The sequence below is a fragment of the Ictalurus furcatus genome, chromosome 7, assembly GCF_023375685.1.
Source record: "Ictalurus furcatus strain D&B chromosome 7, Billie_1.0, whole genome shotgun sequence".
NCBI classification, from domain to species: Eukaryota; Metazoa; Chordata; class Actinopteri; order Siluriformes; family Ictaluridae; genus Ictalurus; species Ictalurus furcatus.
In genome coordinates this window covers 9,764,172-9,781,069 of record NC_071261.1, presented here as the reverse complement: position 1 = coordinate 9,781,069, position 16,898 = coordinate 9,764,172, and the positions used below count along the sequence as shown (strand labels likewise).

The 16,898-nt window shown below is 38.8% G+C and overlaps 2 protein-coding genes across 2 annotated transcripts in view; one reads left to right on the top strand and one right to left on the bottom strand.

Moving 5' to 3' along the window:
• Window positions 1-6,629: 6,629 nt before the first annotated feature.
• LOC128610666 (zinc finger protein interacting with ribonucleoprotein K-like) lies at window positions 6,630-7,118 on the top strand. The gene has a single exon (XM_053630084.1). It carries the CDS (start codon window positions 6,630-6,632, stop codon window positions 7,116-7,118), a length of 489 nt encoding a protein of 162 aa, XP_053486059.1.
• A 7,053-nt stretch (window positions 7,119-14,171) lies between these two features.
• Window positions 14,172-16,898, bottom strand: part of rem2 (RAS (RAD and GEM)-like GTP binding 2) — a 39,480-nt gene continuing 36,753 nt past the window's right edge. The window contains exon 5 of the mRNA XM_053628292.1: window positions 14,172-15,398. Coding sequence (XP_053484267.1) covers window positions 15,082-15,398 — 317 coding nt within the window. The 3' untranslated portion in view covers window positions 14,172-15,081. The remainder of the gene's footprint in view (window positions 15,399-16,898) is intronic.

The window sequence follows — 16,898 nt, the reverse complement described above, 5'->3', positions numbered from 1 at the left end:
GGTTTTATAATGAGTATTAATGTCCTTCAGTTATGAGCCTCTTGGACTGGTCACTCAATGGGTTTAAGTAAAAAGACATGTCGGCCTATAAATAATGTGAACTTGAACTTCAATATGTTTTGTCAGGAAAGTTCAGGAATAGAAGTTGTAGATAAGAGGTAGAAAAAGTTCAATAACTCTGGTTACTGAGAGCAAGACTTGTCATCCTCTCCAGAAGGTGGTGCTGACATTACTAATCAGCATTATAGTCAGCCACCCTAGTCCCAGAGGGGGGAAAAAATGGCAGTAAGTCAAACCTGTCAGTAATTAACTAAGTGTTTGCAGTTGTAGCAGGGGTATTATTGAATGACCCTTTTTAAACATAATTTTCTCCATTGTGTAGCAACATGGCCAGTGTTCGAAGGCTAATTCCCCCTGGGGACAGCATATGTTTATTTTGTTTGGGCTGTTTAAACAATTCTGTGGATTTAAGATGTTCCCACAGGTTGTGCAAAAGCTGTGTACAAAGTTACTGGGAGATGACACAGTCTCTGAAATGTCCTGTTTGTTTGAGAGAGACATTGTGTAAGGTGTCTTTACAAAATGTGAGTTCTGAGCTGTCAGGATCAAACAATGGAAATGTCCTTTTGAGGAACACAGAGGGTAAAATGGCAAGTGCATATTTGAGCAGGTTGTTCAATAGCCTTTTAATAATCTTGAAAGATAATATACTATATATTTAGATATCCAGAAAAGCCTATATTGGTCTGATAAATATATATATAGACTATAGATTTATGTGTACTTCCTGCATAATGGTTGGTTATACCCAAATGTTGCAATGTAGTTTTCATTTTACAGTGCCCTCCACTAATATTGGCACCCTTGGTCAATATAAGCAAAGAAGGCTGTGAATAATTGTCTGTTTAACATTTTGATCTTTTGTTAAAAAAAATGTACAAAAATACTCTGCTCTCATGGATGTCAAACAATTGCAAAACAGAACACGGGTTTATCCAAAAAACAAAAACAAAAAAAAAAACCCCACACTTTTTAACTATAGGTGTGCAACAATTATTGGCACCCTTTTAGTCAATACTTTGTGCTACCTCCCTTTGCCAAGATAACAGCTCTGAGTCTTCTCCTATAATGCATGATGAGGTTGGAGAAAACATGGCAAGGGATCTGAGACCATTCCTCCATACAGAATCTCTCCAGATCATTCACATTTCGAGGTCCACGCTGGTGGACTCTCCTCTTCAGTTCATCCCACAGGCGTTCTATGGGTTTCAAGTCAGGGGACTGGGATGGCCATGGCAGGACCTTGATTGTGTGGTCAGTAAACCATTTTTGTGTTGATGTATGTTTTGGACCATTGTGCTGCTGGAAGATCCAACCACGGCCCATTTTAAGCTTTCTGGCAGAGGCAGTCAGGTTTTCATTTAATATCTGTTGATATTTGATAGTCCATGATGCCATGTATCTTAACAAAATGTCCAGGTCCTCTGGCAGAAAAACAGCCCCAAAACATTAAAGATCCATCACCATATTTAACCGTGGGCATGAGGTACTTTTCCATATGGCTACCTCTCTGTGTGTGACAAAACCACCTCTAGTGTTTATTGCCAAAAAGCTCTATTTTGGTTTTATATGACCATAGAACCCGATCCCATTTAAGGTTCCAGTAGTGTCTGGCAAACTGAAGATGTGGTGATATAGGTGACCTCAGATTGTAGTTTTGGAGACTTTCTTACCCCAAGATGCAACAAACTTCTGCAGTTCTCCAACTGTGATCCTTTGAAAGTTTTTGGCCACTTGAACCATCCTCTTCACAGTGCATTGAACCATTATAGACACACGTCCAATTCCAGGTTGATTCATAACATTTCCAGTTGACTGTAACTTCTTAATTATGCTTTTGCTAATTTCTTATAGCCACTTCCCATTTTGTGAAGCTCAACAACTTTTTTTCTTTTTTTTGTTTGCCACTACCCCCCACTTTGGTGGACCATTAAGACTTTATTTATTTTATTTTATTTTATTCATGTTTTTCCTACGTGTTGTATTTTGTATTTAAAGGTTAGTATTGGTGAGCGGGATATAGTGCAGGACTTGGAGAGGACAGTTATAAGACTGAGTAGTAGACAAGACAAGACGGTGGATGTGATTGGGATATGGTACTTATCAAAGCGATGGGTTGGGGGGGGGGTATGGGGGGAAAGTGTGTAATTTGAAATGTCAGTTGAGTTAATATGTACAACATCAACTTTGGATTCTGTGAGTGTTGTATGCATGTATGTTTAGTTTATTTACATGTGTTTCTGAGCATCCTGTTTAAGATGTGTGGTATGGCTTTGATTATGTGGTTGGTCTGTAGAAGCAGTATTGTTGGCTATTGCAAGGCGATTCCCTGGTGTATGTAGGTGATCAGTGGTGTCCAAATAGAGTTCAATTTGAAAGTTTATTGAAAGTTCATTGAAAGTTTATTGAAAGCCAATATTAGTGGAGGGCACTGTATATATGATAACTGTGGCAAGGCACTACAGGTTAATTGTTTTTTTTTTTTTAAACAATAAATATAATGAGCAACTTTGGTTGTATAATTCATTTATAATATGCTTCTACTTAGGGGTTAGAAAGAATGTGTAAAGTTCATGGATGCAGGTCTTCTAGAAGTCTTCAAGGAGAAGATCTGAAGATTCTGAAGATAAAAATACAATGTGGTTCAATATGTTTTCACTCCAGTTAGTATGGTTTATAAAGGAAATTGACATGTATAATGACACGTACGTTGACTCATATTTCAGGAGCTTTTCAAAGATATATGACATAAAATGATTATGCCAAGTGGGCAGAGCTTAAAGCCTTCTTCAAAGTTGATAAATTTCAGCTAATCTGGTGGGGTGCAAGTGACCAAAACTATAATTTCTTCCTCTAGTGTCTTGGGTGAAACTGTAACCGTAGAAAATCTGGATTAAGTTTTATTATTTTTATTTCCCCATGTTTTTGATACTGAGTGTGTTAAAGACAAATGCTAGTTTTAGAAAACCTTTTCAGTCTAAATGCATTCTGAGATTCTGAATGACTGTTGGCTTGTTATTCAACCCTCCCACAGGGGTGGGCAAATGAATAATTCATTAGCTAGCCCAACAGGCAGGTCAAAGCTCCAATCTGCATGCCCAGTCCCATGTTATGCTTGCCTGGAGGTCCAATTAACTCTAATAAAAAGTGTCAACTAACAAACATGTTCCTCAAACATAATTAATTATGTGCATTAATACAGACTATGGAAAATAAGCAAGTACGTGAACCACTGAGCAGGGTGACTTTATGTAGCTGTAGTCTTCTTCCTTTCCTGGTAATATCTCTGGTAATGAAATATCTTATACGTTATACAGTATTTGAGTCTGACTAGCATCTTCATTTTTACTCAGTTAAGTGTTTAAAGGTGGGGTGACCTTGATGTGCTAACAGATAGAGTTATAGTTTTGTGATATTCCTAGTAAAAGTAGTTCCTCCCAACAGCCAGACCACGTCCTTGGTTTGTTTGTGTGTAGTTTGAATGTAATGTGCTTGCCTGGGTTGGCAATTTGTCCACCCCGACCTAATTTGTAAGGATTTTATCACTGGATTGGCTGACTACCATGTGCTTATGGAAGCAACAACAAGATAATAAGTAATATGGGTATGAAAGCAGAATGCATTTGGTCAAGAAAAGCATTAGGGTCCATGTAAATGATCAAACTGTTCTGTCATATGCTTGGCTCACAATCTTGGCAGACGCAACCAAAGATGTGGCTTCAAAAGGTAGCGAGCACTGTGACATGGTACTGCAAAGGAGATGAGGCTAAAATATGAACCAATAGAGCTGAAAATATCTGCCTATTTTAACGTCCAAGAAACTGGCACACACAGGTTTAAAACAGAAGATGTCACTCATTTAATGGTAAAGTTCATAAGTACTTTTGCTATCATGACTAGTAATTTGAGCTTGTCACCATATATTAAACTGTTGTGTTCTGTATTTTTAGAAGCAGCCCAGAAGATGCAGGTATGTATGATGTTTATTTTGCTCATACCTACAGTGGATATAAAAAGTCTACACACCCCTTTTAAAATGGCAGGTGTTTGTGATGTAAATCGTGTCAGCACCTTTTTCACCTTTATTGTGAAATTACAATATATTGGAAATTACAACATATAAATATCGAGTGACAAACACCCAGAAATGTTTTTGGGATAAAAAGAAAAACAAAAAAACTTCCAATACCCAACTTTCTTAAGTGTGCACACCCTTTTATAATTGGGAATGTGGCAGTGTTCAGAATCGACCAATCACATTCAAACTCATGTTAAATACTAATTAGTAGACATCTGCCATCAATTAAAGTGACTGATTAACTCTAGATAATGTACAGCTGTTCCTATAGGATTTTCCTAACATCATCTTGGTAACATCCATCTGGAAAAGCCATGGGCCACAAAGAGATTACAAAACAGGTACAGGATCTCATTGTTGAAAAATATCAATCAGGAGAGGGTTACAAAAACATTCCAAGGCATTGGATATTTCATGGAACACTGTAAAAACAATAATCAACAAGTGGAGGAAACATGGCACAACAGTGACAAGAATGGGACATCCCTCTACAACTGATGAGAAGATCAGGAGAAATCTGTTCAGGGAGGCTGCCAAGAGGCCTACATCAACATTAAAAGAAATTGCAACAATTTCTGGCGAGTACTAGTTGCTCCCTACATTTGACAACAATTTCTTCATATCTCTGGTCTATGGAGTAGGGTGGCAAGAAAGAAGCTGTTTTTAATCAAAAAATAATAAATAATATATCAATGACCAAAACCATGTGGAATAATGTGTTATGGTCTAATGAGACCAAAGTTGAACATTTTGGCCATAATACCAAAAGACATGTTTGGCACAAAAAATCAGCACATCACACACAAAAAAAAAAACCCCAAAAAAACACCGTGCCCACAGGAAAGCATGGTGGTGGCAGCATCAGACTTTGGGGCTGTTTTCTTCAGCTGGAACTGGAGCTTTAATAAAGTTGGATGGAATAATGAATCACTCCAAATACCAGCTAATTTTGGCACAAAACCTTAAGGCTTCTAAGATGAGGTATTTCACCTTTCAGTATGACAACAACCTGAAGCAAACCTCCAGATCAACAAAGGGATGGCTTCACCAAAACAAGTTCAAGGTTTTGGAATGGCCCAGCCAGAGTAAATCTAAATCCACTCAAAATCTGTGTGGTGACCTGAAATGGGCTTAGAGTAAGAATACTTTTGCAAGGAAGAATGGCAAAATATTGCCACGTCAAGATGTGCCAAACTGTTTGACTCTTACCCAAAAAGAGTGAATGTTGTTATAAAATCTAAAAGTGCTTCAACTAAGTATATAGGGGTGTGTACACTTATACAACTGGTTTTTGTACATTCTTTATTTCTTGGTTAATTTTATTTTTATTTTTTTACATCACAAAAACCTGCCATTTTAAGAACGGTGTGTAGACTTTTTATATCCACTTTACTATGTGAATGTAGAATTACTTCGTGAACCCTAACACAATTGGCATCTTTTCAGATTAAAGGATGAAGAGCAGTTTGTAAAAGTTGAGAAGAAAATACTTTCTTCTCATTCGAGATCCACTGCAAGAAAATCTTCCAATGACATACCGAGCACAAGTATGGACCCAATGGATCAGAAAGCCCAAACTCTTTCAAATGTCCCATCATTTTTAATGGCTTTGAGAGCCAATCTGTGCCATGAGTGTGGCAAAAGTTTTGAAAGCACATCAGCCCTGAAAACCCATCGGAAATCCCATTCTGTACAGTGGCTGTATGGGTGCTCTACCTGTGGAAAGCAATATACTAGGAAGAAGGAACTTAGTTTACATCAGCGACTACATACGAATGAGAGGCTACTCTATTGTGCCTATTGCAAAAGGAAGTTCACAAGGAAGAGAGACCTGATATGCCATGAAAGAAGCCACACTGGAGAGCCTTTCCCCTGTACTTTGTGTGGGACAAGCTTCAGTAGGAGAAGCACGTTAAAACTGCATATACAGCGACACAAGGGGATCAAACTGTACCAGTGCAACCAGTGTGGAATGTATTTCCATACATCGGCAGCCTTGAAGATACACAAGGCAAAACACACAGGAGAAAAGCCCTTTGCTTGTCATCAATGTGATAAGAGATTTGTTCTGAAGGCTCATCTGGACATTCATTTGCGCAAACATGCAGGAGAGACACCCTACAGTTGTTCAGTGTGTGGGAAGGCTTTTAAGTGGAAGCAGAGCCTTACCACCCACCAGCTAACGCATCAGGAAGAACGACCGTTTAAGTGCCCAGACTGTGACTGCAGCTTCAGACGAGCCTACCACCTTAAGTCACACCAGTTGATCCACTCAAGTGAGACGCCATACAAATGTAGTCATTGTGGCAAAGCTTTCAAGCGTCGGAATTCTTTAAAGGTTCATGAACACATTCATACAGGCAAAAAGCCCTACAGCTGTGATCAGTGTGGGAAGAATTTTGTATCGTCAAGCGAACTGAGTGTCCATCGGAGAGTCCACTCAGACGAAAGAAACTACAAGTGCTCTGAGTGCGAGAAGTCTTTTCGATACATGCCGTCCTTGAAGGTCCACCAGAGAACGCGCTCTATGGAGAGACCGTACCATTGTCGTGAGTGCGGTAAAAGCTTTATTGCTCCCTCCCATCTCCGAACCCATGAAGAAATGCACAAAAACGAGCGACGCCACCACTGCACAGAGTGTGGTCAGGGTTTTAACTGCTCCAACACTCTGAAGTCCCACCAGATGACCCATTCGCCCAGGATGGAGTTCCGTTGTGATGAGTGCGGCAAGATTTTCATCCGTAAAGATACCTTTAAAATTCACCAACAGATCCATACGGGGGCCAGAGTCTGCAATTGCTCGGAGTGCGGAAACAGCTTTAGCAGCTCCAGCAATTTACAGCGACACCTGCAGAACCACAAAGTCAAGACAATGTATCACTGCAGCGAGTGCGAGAAGAGCTTCAGTAGTGTGGCATACCTGAGGAAGCACCAACTAGCTGTGCATGCAGCAGAGGCGCCATATGTCTGCACAGAGTAAGAGGAAAGCCTTGATGCTGAAATGCTGCTAGCTGAAATACTCAAGAGATCCTCACAGCATGGGATAAATCACCTGCATTTTTATTTTAAAAATAAAATCATGAGGACATATCTGTATATTTCAGAATGCCCACAAATGGGGGATGGTACTGATCAGAAATGAGCTTTTCACTTTGTATTTTTTGTCAGTGTAAGATTTTTTTCTCGTTGTCCATCCAGATAGCTGATTATATGATTGTTATTCCTGTCAAGTAGCTACATTCAATGGTTCCCTTTTTTTTCATTTCAGTATCTGAATGCCAAATATATATATATATATATATATATATATATATATATATATATATATATATATATATATATATATATTCAGGTTTACTCTTGATGTGCAGTGATATTTACACGCTAAATGGCATCCTGAATTTGTAAAATAAATTTAATTTCCACATATCTCTCAAAGGAGTATGGTTCTCATTTTCAACCATTTCAACCAGGATGTCTCAGATATCTCAGATGCCCCCCCCCCCCCTCATGTTTTATAAATGTAACATCTAAAAATGGAGCAGAAGCTCTGGTAAATGTAACATTGTACATCTAAGATGTCATTACTCACTTAGTTGCTAAAGGCAAAGTTAAAATAAATTATATATTTAGAGATCTTTCGAGAAGGTTTGGCATTTACAACCTTGGTTTACGTACGAGTGACCTTTAGAGCACTGTAGTGCAAATCACCATTAAAAAATAAAAAGCCCCAACCCAATTTCTGTAAGAAGGTCTATAGTTGAATCATATAAAAAATTAAATTGAAGAGACTTTAAAAATCAAAATAAGATGCTTAATAAGGATTTCACTTGCCTATTAATCTTTATAATTAACATGATCCATGATTTAGTTTAAATGTCATTTAAAATATCATTTCACTACTTTAAATGACTTTATAGTAGTATTTACTTTACATCAATCAGCATAGACTTGTTAGTTGGTTAAATCCATAGCATTGACCGTACAGTTTGCTGTTTTGAGGAAGTAAATACATCAGAAACTCGTGATCACTAATCGATGTCGGGGTGGCTAATCGGGAGTACTGGGAGAATTCCCACTGGGCCTGTTGGTTGGTGATGCAATAAATTGAATTTAGTATTTTAATTTAGGCTACCCTGCAACAAGTATTTCTATCGCTCACCCTCCTTCGACCCCATACAGGAGGCAAAAGGAGGGTGAGGTCCCAAAATCCCTAATCGGTCGATTGATTCTAGGCTGGTCAAATAACATACAGGTTTACACTCAGAGAGCCGCCTTAGATACTACTGCCTTAAATACTGTTAATCAACATGGACAGCAAAAAAAGAAAAGGAGTGGAAAAGGCCCTAAATGTGCCAGACTTGCATACATGCTTGCAATCATCTGAATGCAGATAATATAAATGCAAATTACATACAGAGAAAGTCACAGTAGGTTCTGTAAAACTTTAAATCATGAAAAGCTTATAGATAGACAAGCTATAACTTCTAGGTAGTACATCTTTCCTTCATCTTCAAGCTACCTTCACTTTAGTGTTTCTTCATTTTAGCATCCAATAATTTTCAAAGCAATGCTGGGATATTTATGAATGACTGGTTTGTTAGTGTCAAAATTGTTATAGGATAGCCTAATCCAAAAGATTAAAAGTAGAAGAATATATATATATAGCTGAATCATATAGCTGCATTGTATCCTGAAACTTTGAATCCAACGTTTGCTGTCTCTGCTCCTTCTATTTTGGATTTCTCATTAATCATTTGTAAACAAGAGTGGTATTAAACCACCAGGACTCTAGAGCTGACTATCCAACTAAACTCTGTAACTGGGCTAGAAGGGCCTTGGTCAGGGAGTGACCAACAACCCAATGGTCACTCAAAGAGAGCTTCAGAAGTCCTCAGCAAAGATGGGAGAACTTGCTGGAAGGACACCTATCTCAAAAATACTACATTAATCAGGCCTTTGTGGTAGCGTGGTTAGACAGACGCCACTTCTGAGTTTACTGAAAGCTAAGCGCAACTGATTAAACAGATGGAATCGGGTGTGGCTCCTGCTTGATTGGAATGAAAACCTGCACCCACACTGGCCCTTTGCGGATAAGATTGGACACCCCTGGGTTAGACAGAAGCAACTCCTGTGTAAAAGGCATATGGCCTCAGACTCTCTGGTCTGATGAGACAAAAATTTAACTCTTTGAGCTGAACTCCAAGCACTATGTCTGGTGAAAACCAGGTACTGCTCATCAATTGGTAATACTGTTCCTATTGTGAAGCATGGTGGCATCATGGTATGGGGTGCAGAGAATGGGAGACTGGTCAGAACTGAGGGAAGGATGAATACAGCCAAATAAAGAAAAACCTGCTCCACAACCTCAGACTTGTGTGACTTATTAACTTCCTTCTGCTTAATTCTGACAAGACAGAAGTACTTCTACTAGCACCCCATACAGTTAGAAGTAAGCTTTCTGATTACATTGTAATTCTGGATGGCCTTTCTGTTTCATCATGTGCAGCAGTAAAAGACCTTGGTGTGATTATGGAGTCGTCTTTCATTTGACGCTCATGTAGATAATATTAATAGGATAGCCTTCTTTCATCTCAGAAATATTGCGAATATAAGAAATATAATGTCACCACATGATGCAGAAAAATTAGTTCATGATTTCATCACCTCTAGGCTGGATTACTGTAATGCCTTACTGTCTGGATGTTCCAGTAGGAGCATAAACAAACTCCAGTTAGTTCAGAATGCAGCTGCAAGAGTCCTTACTAGAACCAGAAGATATGACCACATGACCCCGATCTTACCCTCAGTGCATTGGCTCCCAGTAAAATTTTGCATTGATTATAAAATACTATTACTAACCTATAAAGCATTAAATGGTCTTGCGCCACAGTACCTGAGCTTTTATGATCCGCCACACCTACTTCGATCAAAAGGTGCAGGCTATTTGTTGGTACCTCGAATAGCGAAGGCTACAGCAGGGGAAAGAGCTTCCTCTTACAAAACCCCACAGTTATGGAATAGCTTTCCAAATAGTGTTCAGGACTCAGACACAGTCTCAGTGTTTAAGTCCAGGCTGAAAACATATTTGTTTCTCAAGCTTACCATGAGTAGACTTTTTTATGCAAAGTACACAGTCTTATCCATTACAGGATAATAAGCATACTAACAATCTCCCCCTTTCTCCTTCTGTCGAGCTACAGATGATACTCAGGAGATACCAGTAATCCTGACCCATTCTACTCTCCGGATCTGCCTGATCCATCCTGATGCCCTACCTCTGGTTGGAGTTCTCATCAACTGGAGGCTACATTCTGCTACTGAGGACGGCCCCAAGCAGTGCAGCCTGGAGATTGCTGAGGATGGTGCCACTTGAAGTACCATCGAAATGGTTTTGGACCTCAATTTCACATGGACACTTGCGCTATGGTGCTGGAACTACAGTTACTGCTATGGCCTTAGGACTGCAATTACCACATACAATTTTGCACTCAAGTCTCCTTTAGTGAACAGTGGATCAATTCAACAAAACAGACTTCATATAAAAACTAGAATGAACTTCCCTTTACTTTCACACTATCCATTATTACCCAGATGAGGATGGGTTCCCTTTTGAGTTTGGTTCCTCTCAAGGTTTCTTCCACATATCATCTTAGGGAGCTTTTCCTGGTCACCGTCGCCATTGGCTTAATCATTAGGGATACATTCACACACTTAAAATCTGTGTCCTGTGTATATTTGTTTCTGTAAAGCTGCTTTGAAACAATGTCCACTGCAAAAAGCGCTATACAAATAAAATTGAATTGAATTGAATTGTGATGGTTCACCTTTCCGCATGTCAACTCCTATTTATCATTATGTGTAAATGAATGACTCAAAAAGTACTTTTTAAACCATTTTTAAATGAAGGGGTCTAAATGAGTGGGTATTAAGATTATGTATTATTAATAATGACAGTATCAAATTCCTCTTTTAATTTGTATAGTGCTTTTAAGAGACATTGTCATGAATCAGCTTTAGAGAAAGATATAGACTGATCGGTACAGATGTTTGCAGTCATTCCACTCCACTCATACATTGTAAGTCAAGCTTAGGAGAGTCACACTCTGTCTCCCTGGCAACCGTCACCAGGCAACCATCATCCGTCATCCTCCTCCTCCTACCTCACCTCATGTCCCAACCATCTGCCCTTTGGGCTGCATCGTCCAGTGTTTGCCCACAATGCAACAGTTGCTTTTATACACATTGCTCTAACACAGGCATTGCTAGCAAGCGTAGTAGGCAAAACATTTAGGTGCATAAATAAGAATTTATTTCAGACAAAAACAGACACAAGCCAAAAAAGGAGTACAAATTATCTTTATTTTCCCTTTTTGTCCCCCAAAAGACTTTGAGCAACGTTCATCAACAGCGAATAATGCATGACTTGACAATGAAATGACACTGTGATGTTGACTTCAGAGCAACGTTTCCAGAACGTTTTGGTGTTGCATCAGCGTGTGTGGCCAGCCCCCACAACAATGCTCCTCGAGCTCAATTCAAGTACGATCATGTAGAAAAAGGGAAGCGTTTAAATGTAAGGACATAAAACAATAGGACGACATGTACTAAATAGTTTGCCGGGGATATTCGGCTAAAATTTGTAAAGGTCCGCTTATGTAAAATTCCTTGTTTAAAACAGGTCTTTAAACATTGTTTTTTTTTTTTCTAAAAACAGATTGCCAATTAGATCATAGAGGGTTTTACTTTCTGAGCTCTAGTCCTATAGCTAGTCTCTGGTCTGCCTTAAGCTATTACAAATAATTTACATAACATCATGTGATTGGATAAACTATAGGAGAGGATCTGCTGCAGTTGAGGAGCTAGTTCATGTTTGGAAAACTAGATGATTTTTATTCATATGGTTATCAACTCTGCTACAATATTTTTCCAAGTATTTGATTCGATCCATTGAAATACTTTGCTGTCCGCATCCAGACCATCAATTGATGACCCCTGCTCTAAAGTCTCATTTTCACCAAGACCCCTAAATTAGAAATGAACTGAATGACATTGTGCTGTACTGATGAAAAATGTGGTTGAAGACTACTTCACTGCATTTCAACAGTGTTTTTGTTTCATTAATTCTCATTAACATCCCTTTGTTATTATCCTTTGGGCGATTTCTTTTCCTCCTCCATTTCACATACATTATTAACGCAAGTGAAATTCATTAGATAATTTTCATTAGATAATTTTTTCTTTTAAAGCAGTGTCAAATGGCTGATAAAGCAGTTTAGGAAAGCAATTTAAATGTTTGCTGCATTTAAATCAGGAGTAATATAGCCAACTACACCATCTCTGGCAACTACAGATGACATTTATTGAGTTTATGAGCATATACCTAGCTTAGTTTTTTTTCTTGGGGGGTGTAAAGACAAGTTGTTGTGTTTAAGTTGGGGGTTTAGACGCTGTTAAAATAATCCACTGGCGCATCTACTCAAAGACGAAAATCTAGCAACCTGGGCGGCATGAACTGCATGATTTTAATAAACTGAATGGGGCACTAAATAAATACTGACACTTTACGATATTCTTTGTACTGCAAGTGGCCAGACATGATCAATCGAGTCACAAAAGTGGACATGGGTGTGTTTAAACAGTATTGAAACACAGGGTAAGACTGTGGATAAAGACGTAGGACTTCCATAGTATTGCTTCCTTACTGTATATGTAGTCAAAAAAGACATATATATATATATATAGAGAGAGACGAATATCTATCTATCTATCTATCTATCTATATATATATATATATATATATATATATATATATATATATATATATATATATATATATATATATATATATATATATATATATATATATATATATATGAGCTTGTTGCTCTCTGCACATGGCTATAATCCATGTCTGTTTGGAATGTGGTTCAAGTGCAAGCAATCCTTCAGGCATACGTTTAGTCGCAGTCTTGGAGGTAAAGCAAGAGTGTGCGTGTAAGTGAGAAAGAGAGCGAGAGAAAGCGAGAGAGTAAAAAAAAGTATTTCTCTCAGAGATTTGTCTGTCTGCCTGTGCTGTTCATTTACTTTTAGTGCAAATAAGTTAGTGGCTAAATTCAACGTGTCAAACTGAAGGACTGAAGTGAAATTATCGCCAAAGTATTTCCACAATCTCATGCGGTAAATCATATTGCTCTTTCATCATTCAGCTATCTATTAACATGTCCTTAAAACGAAAGAAATGGTGTCCATGTACTGTACGAGTGAAACGTTCATTTAAGAATATTCAGGAGAGGAGAATCCCAAATATTAAAGGGCTCATAATTCCTACAATTCTACATTCTATAGATGTCTTAATATATACATAGTCAAAAAGATTGAGATATGTTTATTTATGATGCCCCACATTCTTAAGGGCAGAAAAAAACCTTTTTTAAAGACTGATATTGGGTCTTTTTTTTTTGGGGGGGGGGGGGGATACTACTATATGAAAACTCTACATGTCCATGCACTAATTATAATACTGTCTTACATTTCAAGCTTAATTTCAGCATAAAGCTTCTCAAGGAGCTACACTACAACTGCCTGTGTAAGTGTGTGATAAGGAGATTTTTTTTCTTTCCTTCTTCATCTTGAGTATTGATTTATGAAACAACAAAAATGATAAAGTCTTCAGTAAACTTCCTCTGTTCAACTTCTATGTCTGTCATTATAAAAGTGTAGCAGCTTGGGAAAACCCTTAACAATTTTTTCCAGACTTTCCTGAACTGTTTTATTTGCACACATCTCAAACAAGACGGAAAGGTACTGTATTTGAAAGCCCACCAAAATTGGAAAGGGAGAGAATCGCATTTAAAGCTTTCATTCCAATTCCACTGAAAGACGCCACGCCCATGTACTTCTACTGTTATAGCCTAATCTACTCATAGAAAAACACAACACTGCTGCCAAATTTTAAAGAACTATAAGTTTACAATCAGAAATCAGTTCTCACTTTGATTATCAGCATCATCCACATCTCTCTCATATTGCCTGAGGTTTAAAAAAAAAATCATGAGCTGCGTTTGTCAGTTCTGACAAAATCACGTTGTTATTAATGCCTTTTTATTAGGTCATTTAAACATGTTTAAAAATGTTTGTCTGCTGTCATTTGTACAAAGTGTGTAAGTGCTTCTCTGTTTTGATGAGGACACCCGGTAAGGTAAAGCTGTCAAAGTATATTTTCAGCATTTTTGGGTTTCCAGAATTTAGCCACAGCGATAGCCAAAGGGTTTTCCCAGACCGCCACGTGTATGATATACTGTATATACAGTCCATTCTGAAACTACTAGCCAATAGGAAAAGCCAATTCATTTGTTTTTGCTGTACACTAAAGACTGGGTTTGAGATTAGCGAGTTCAGAATTTCAGCTTTTCTTTCCTGGTATTTATATGTAAATGTATTACATAACATAGAATGTAGCACATTGAGTGGAAGTAAAAGGTTTTAGACTGGCCAAGTCAATCACCGGACCTTAACCCAATTGAGCAACTTTTCACCTCCTGAAAACAAGTCACAGTCTTGATACAGTTATTGCAAGCAAGGGATATGCAACTATATTTTAAGTGTTATTTACTTTAATTTACTTCAGTGTTTTGTTTCTATATTTTTGCTCACCTAAAAATCGGGTGGTCTGATATTCTATGTTTTATGTTGTTTAACACATCTAGATGTAAATACCAGGAAATAAAAGCTCAAATCTTAAACTCTTGTCTCATATCCATCTTTTGATCTCTAACCCAAATGTCTTTGGTGTACAGTGCAAACAAATGAACTGGCCTTTGCATTCTAATAGTTTCAGCGGGGACTGAATGATGCCAAAACAAACAATGTTTTCATGGATTTAACCTGACAAAATTGATTTCTGGTTTCATTTTCTGTCTATAGTTACTAATCTTTCCCTTCTACATCAGGGCACTGAGGTCATGACAGGAGCGAGATTTCTGCCGTAGCATTCGGCAGCCTTTGTGTCGCTCTTGCTCACGGATGCGTTCGCGGCCATGGTGTGAGCGCGGCACCAGGCCTGACAGGAAACGCTTGGCCCTGCTGGTAAGGCTTTGACGACGGCCACCTCCGGGGGATCCCTCGGTCCAGCCAGGTCCCAGGCTGTGGCCCCTGGCAGCCCTCACTGCCGTCTCCAGGAGCTCATTAGTGCCGTGATCCAGAGAGAATGAGAGCTCCAGGTACACGCAGTCGAATATCATGGCGTTGGAGTGGGCTTCTGAGAAAGCACAAGAAAAGCAAGAAATCTGTAAATGTCTATAGCTTCATAAAAAAAACCCATAATGTTGTTACCTTTCTGTTGTTTAGCATTTTGTTGTGCTACTACTTGGGTCTTACAAGTTTTGATTTGGGGATCTTCACATCTACCTCCCAGCAGGATCCCTCAAACGCTCTCAGGTTTTGATAGGGCATGTCACGGTAGCCCTCTTTACAAGTGAACAATTCACTACTCAAGATACACCCACTGATCACTTTATTAGGAACACCTGTACACCTGCAAATTCATGCAATTGTCCAATCAGCCAATTTCTGACAGCAGCTTAATGCAAATACAGATCAAGCGCTTCAGCTACATGAAACATCAGAATGAGGAAAAAATGTGATCTCAGTGACCACCAGACCATCTGTGTTTTTCAGAAACGGCTGATCTCCTGGGAATTAACACAATAGGGTAAAAAAAAACAAAAACAACAAAACACAGCCCGTGAGAAGTGGTTTTGCGGCCGGAAATGCATTGTTCATTACAGAAGTTAGACGACAATGGCCAGACTGGCTCGAGTGGCCAGGAAATTAACGGTAACTCAAATAGCTATTAGCAAATAGCAGGTAAAGTCAGAATTTGGCATCAGCGGGATGAATCCATGGACCCACCAGGCTGGTGGAGGTGGTGTAATCGTGTGGGGAATGTTTTTTTGCTCACACTGGGCCCTTTAATAGCAAGCGAGCACCGTTCGAATGCCACAGACTATCTGAATATTATTGACTACCGCGTGCCTTCCTTTATGGCCACAGTTTACCCATCTTATAATGACTACTTCCAGCATGCACCATGTGACAAAGCACTCAGTCTCTGGCTTCACGAACATGACAGTAAATCCAGTGCACTTCAATGGCTTCCCCAGTGACCAGATCAGAATCCATTACATCACCTTTGGGATGCGGTAGAAGCCTGAAATGGTGAAAAAGCTAGATATTCGATGTGGTAGACATTCACACCGTGATTATGTGATGCACTCATTCCGACATGGAGGAGAACTTCAGAGGAATGTTTCCAACACCTTGTGAACTCCAAAAAAAGCAAAAGAAAGCAAAGGAAAAGCAAAAAGGGGGGTCTTACCCAGTATTGTTATGGTGTTCCTAATAAAGTTGCAGTCCTGAATAAATAAAAACAAGCAGGAAATGTCAGGACTTTTTTTTTTTATATATATTTCTTCTTATCTTTGTGCACACACTCTGCAAAGGCCATTGAGCTTTGGAAAGATTGTATTTCATAGAACATAATTAGATAGCCTCCCAAATATCACATCCGCAAATCTTTCGTATGAATTTTTAAAAATTAATTTTTTTTATTAAAGTGCACACGTGGTTTGGATAAGGGGAGAGAGAGAGAGCGCGCGAGAGAGAGAATGCGTTGATGAATATTAAGTTTGACACTCCCTTTGCTTAAGGCTTGTACTTTTTCCATCCCTAGTCCTCAGTACCTCACCAGACAGGCCAC

Excerpts from the sequence above, each read along its gene's own strand:
- LOC128610666 (XM_053630084.1), top strand. The coding sequence starts at position 6,630 with ATGCCGTCCTTGAAGGTCCACCAGAGAACGCGCTCTATGGAGAGACCG.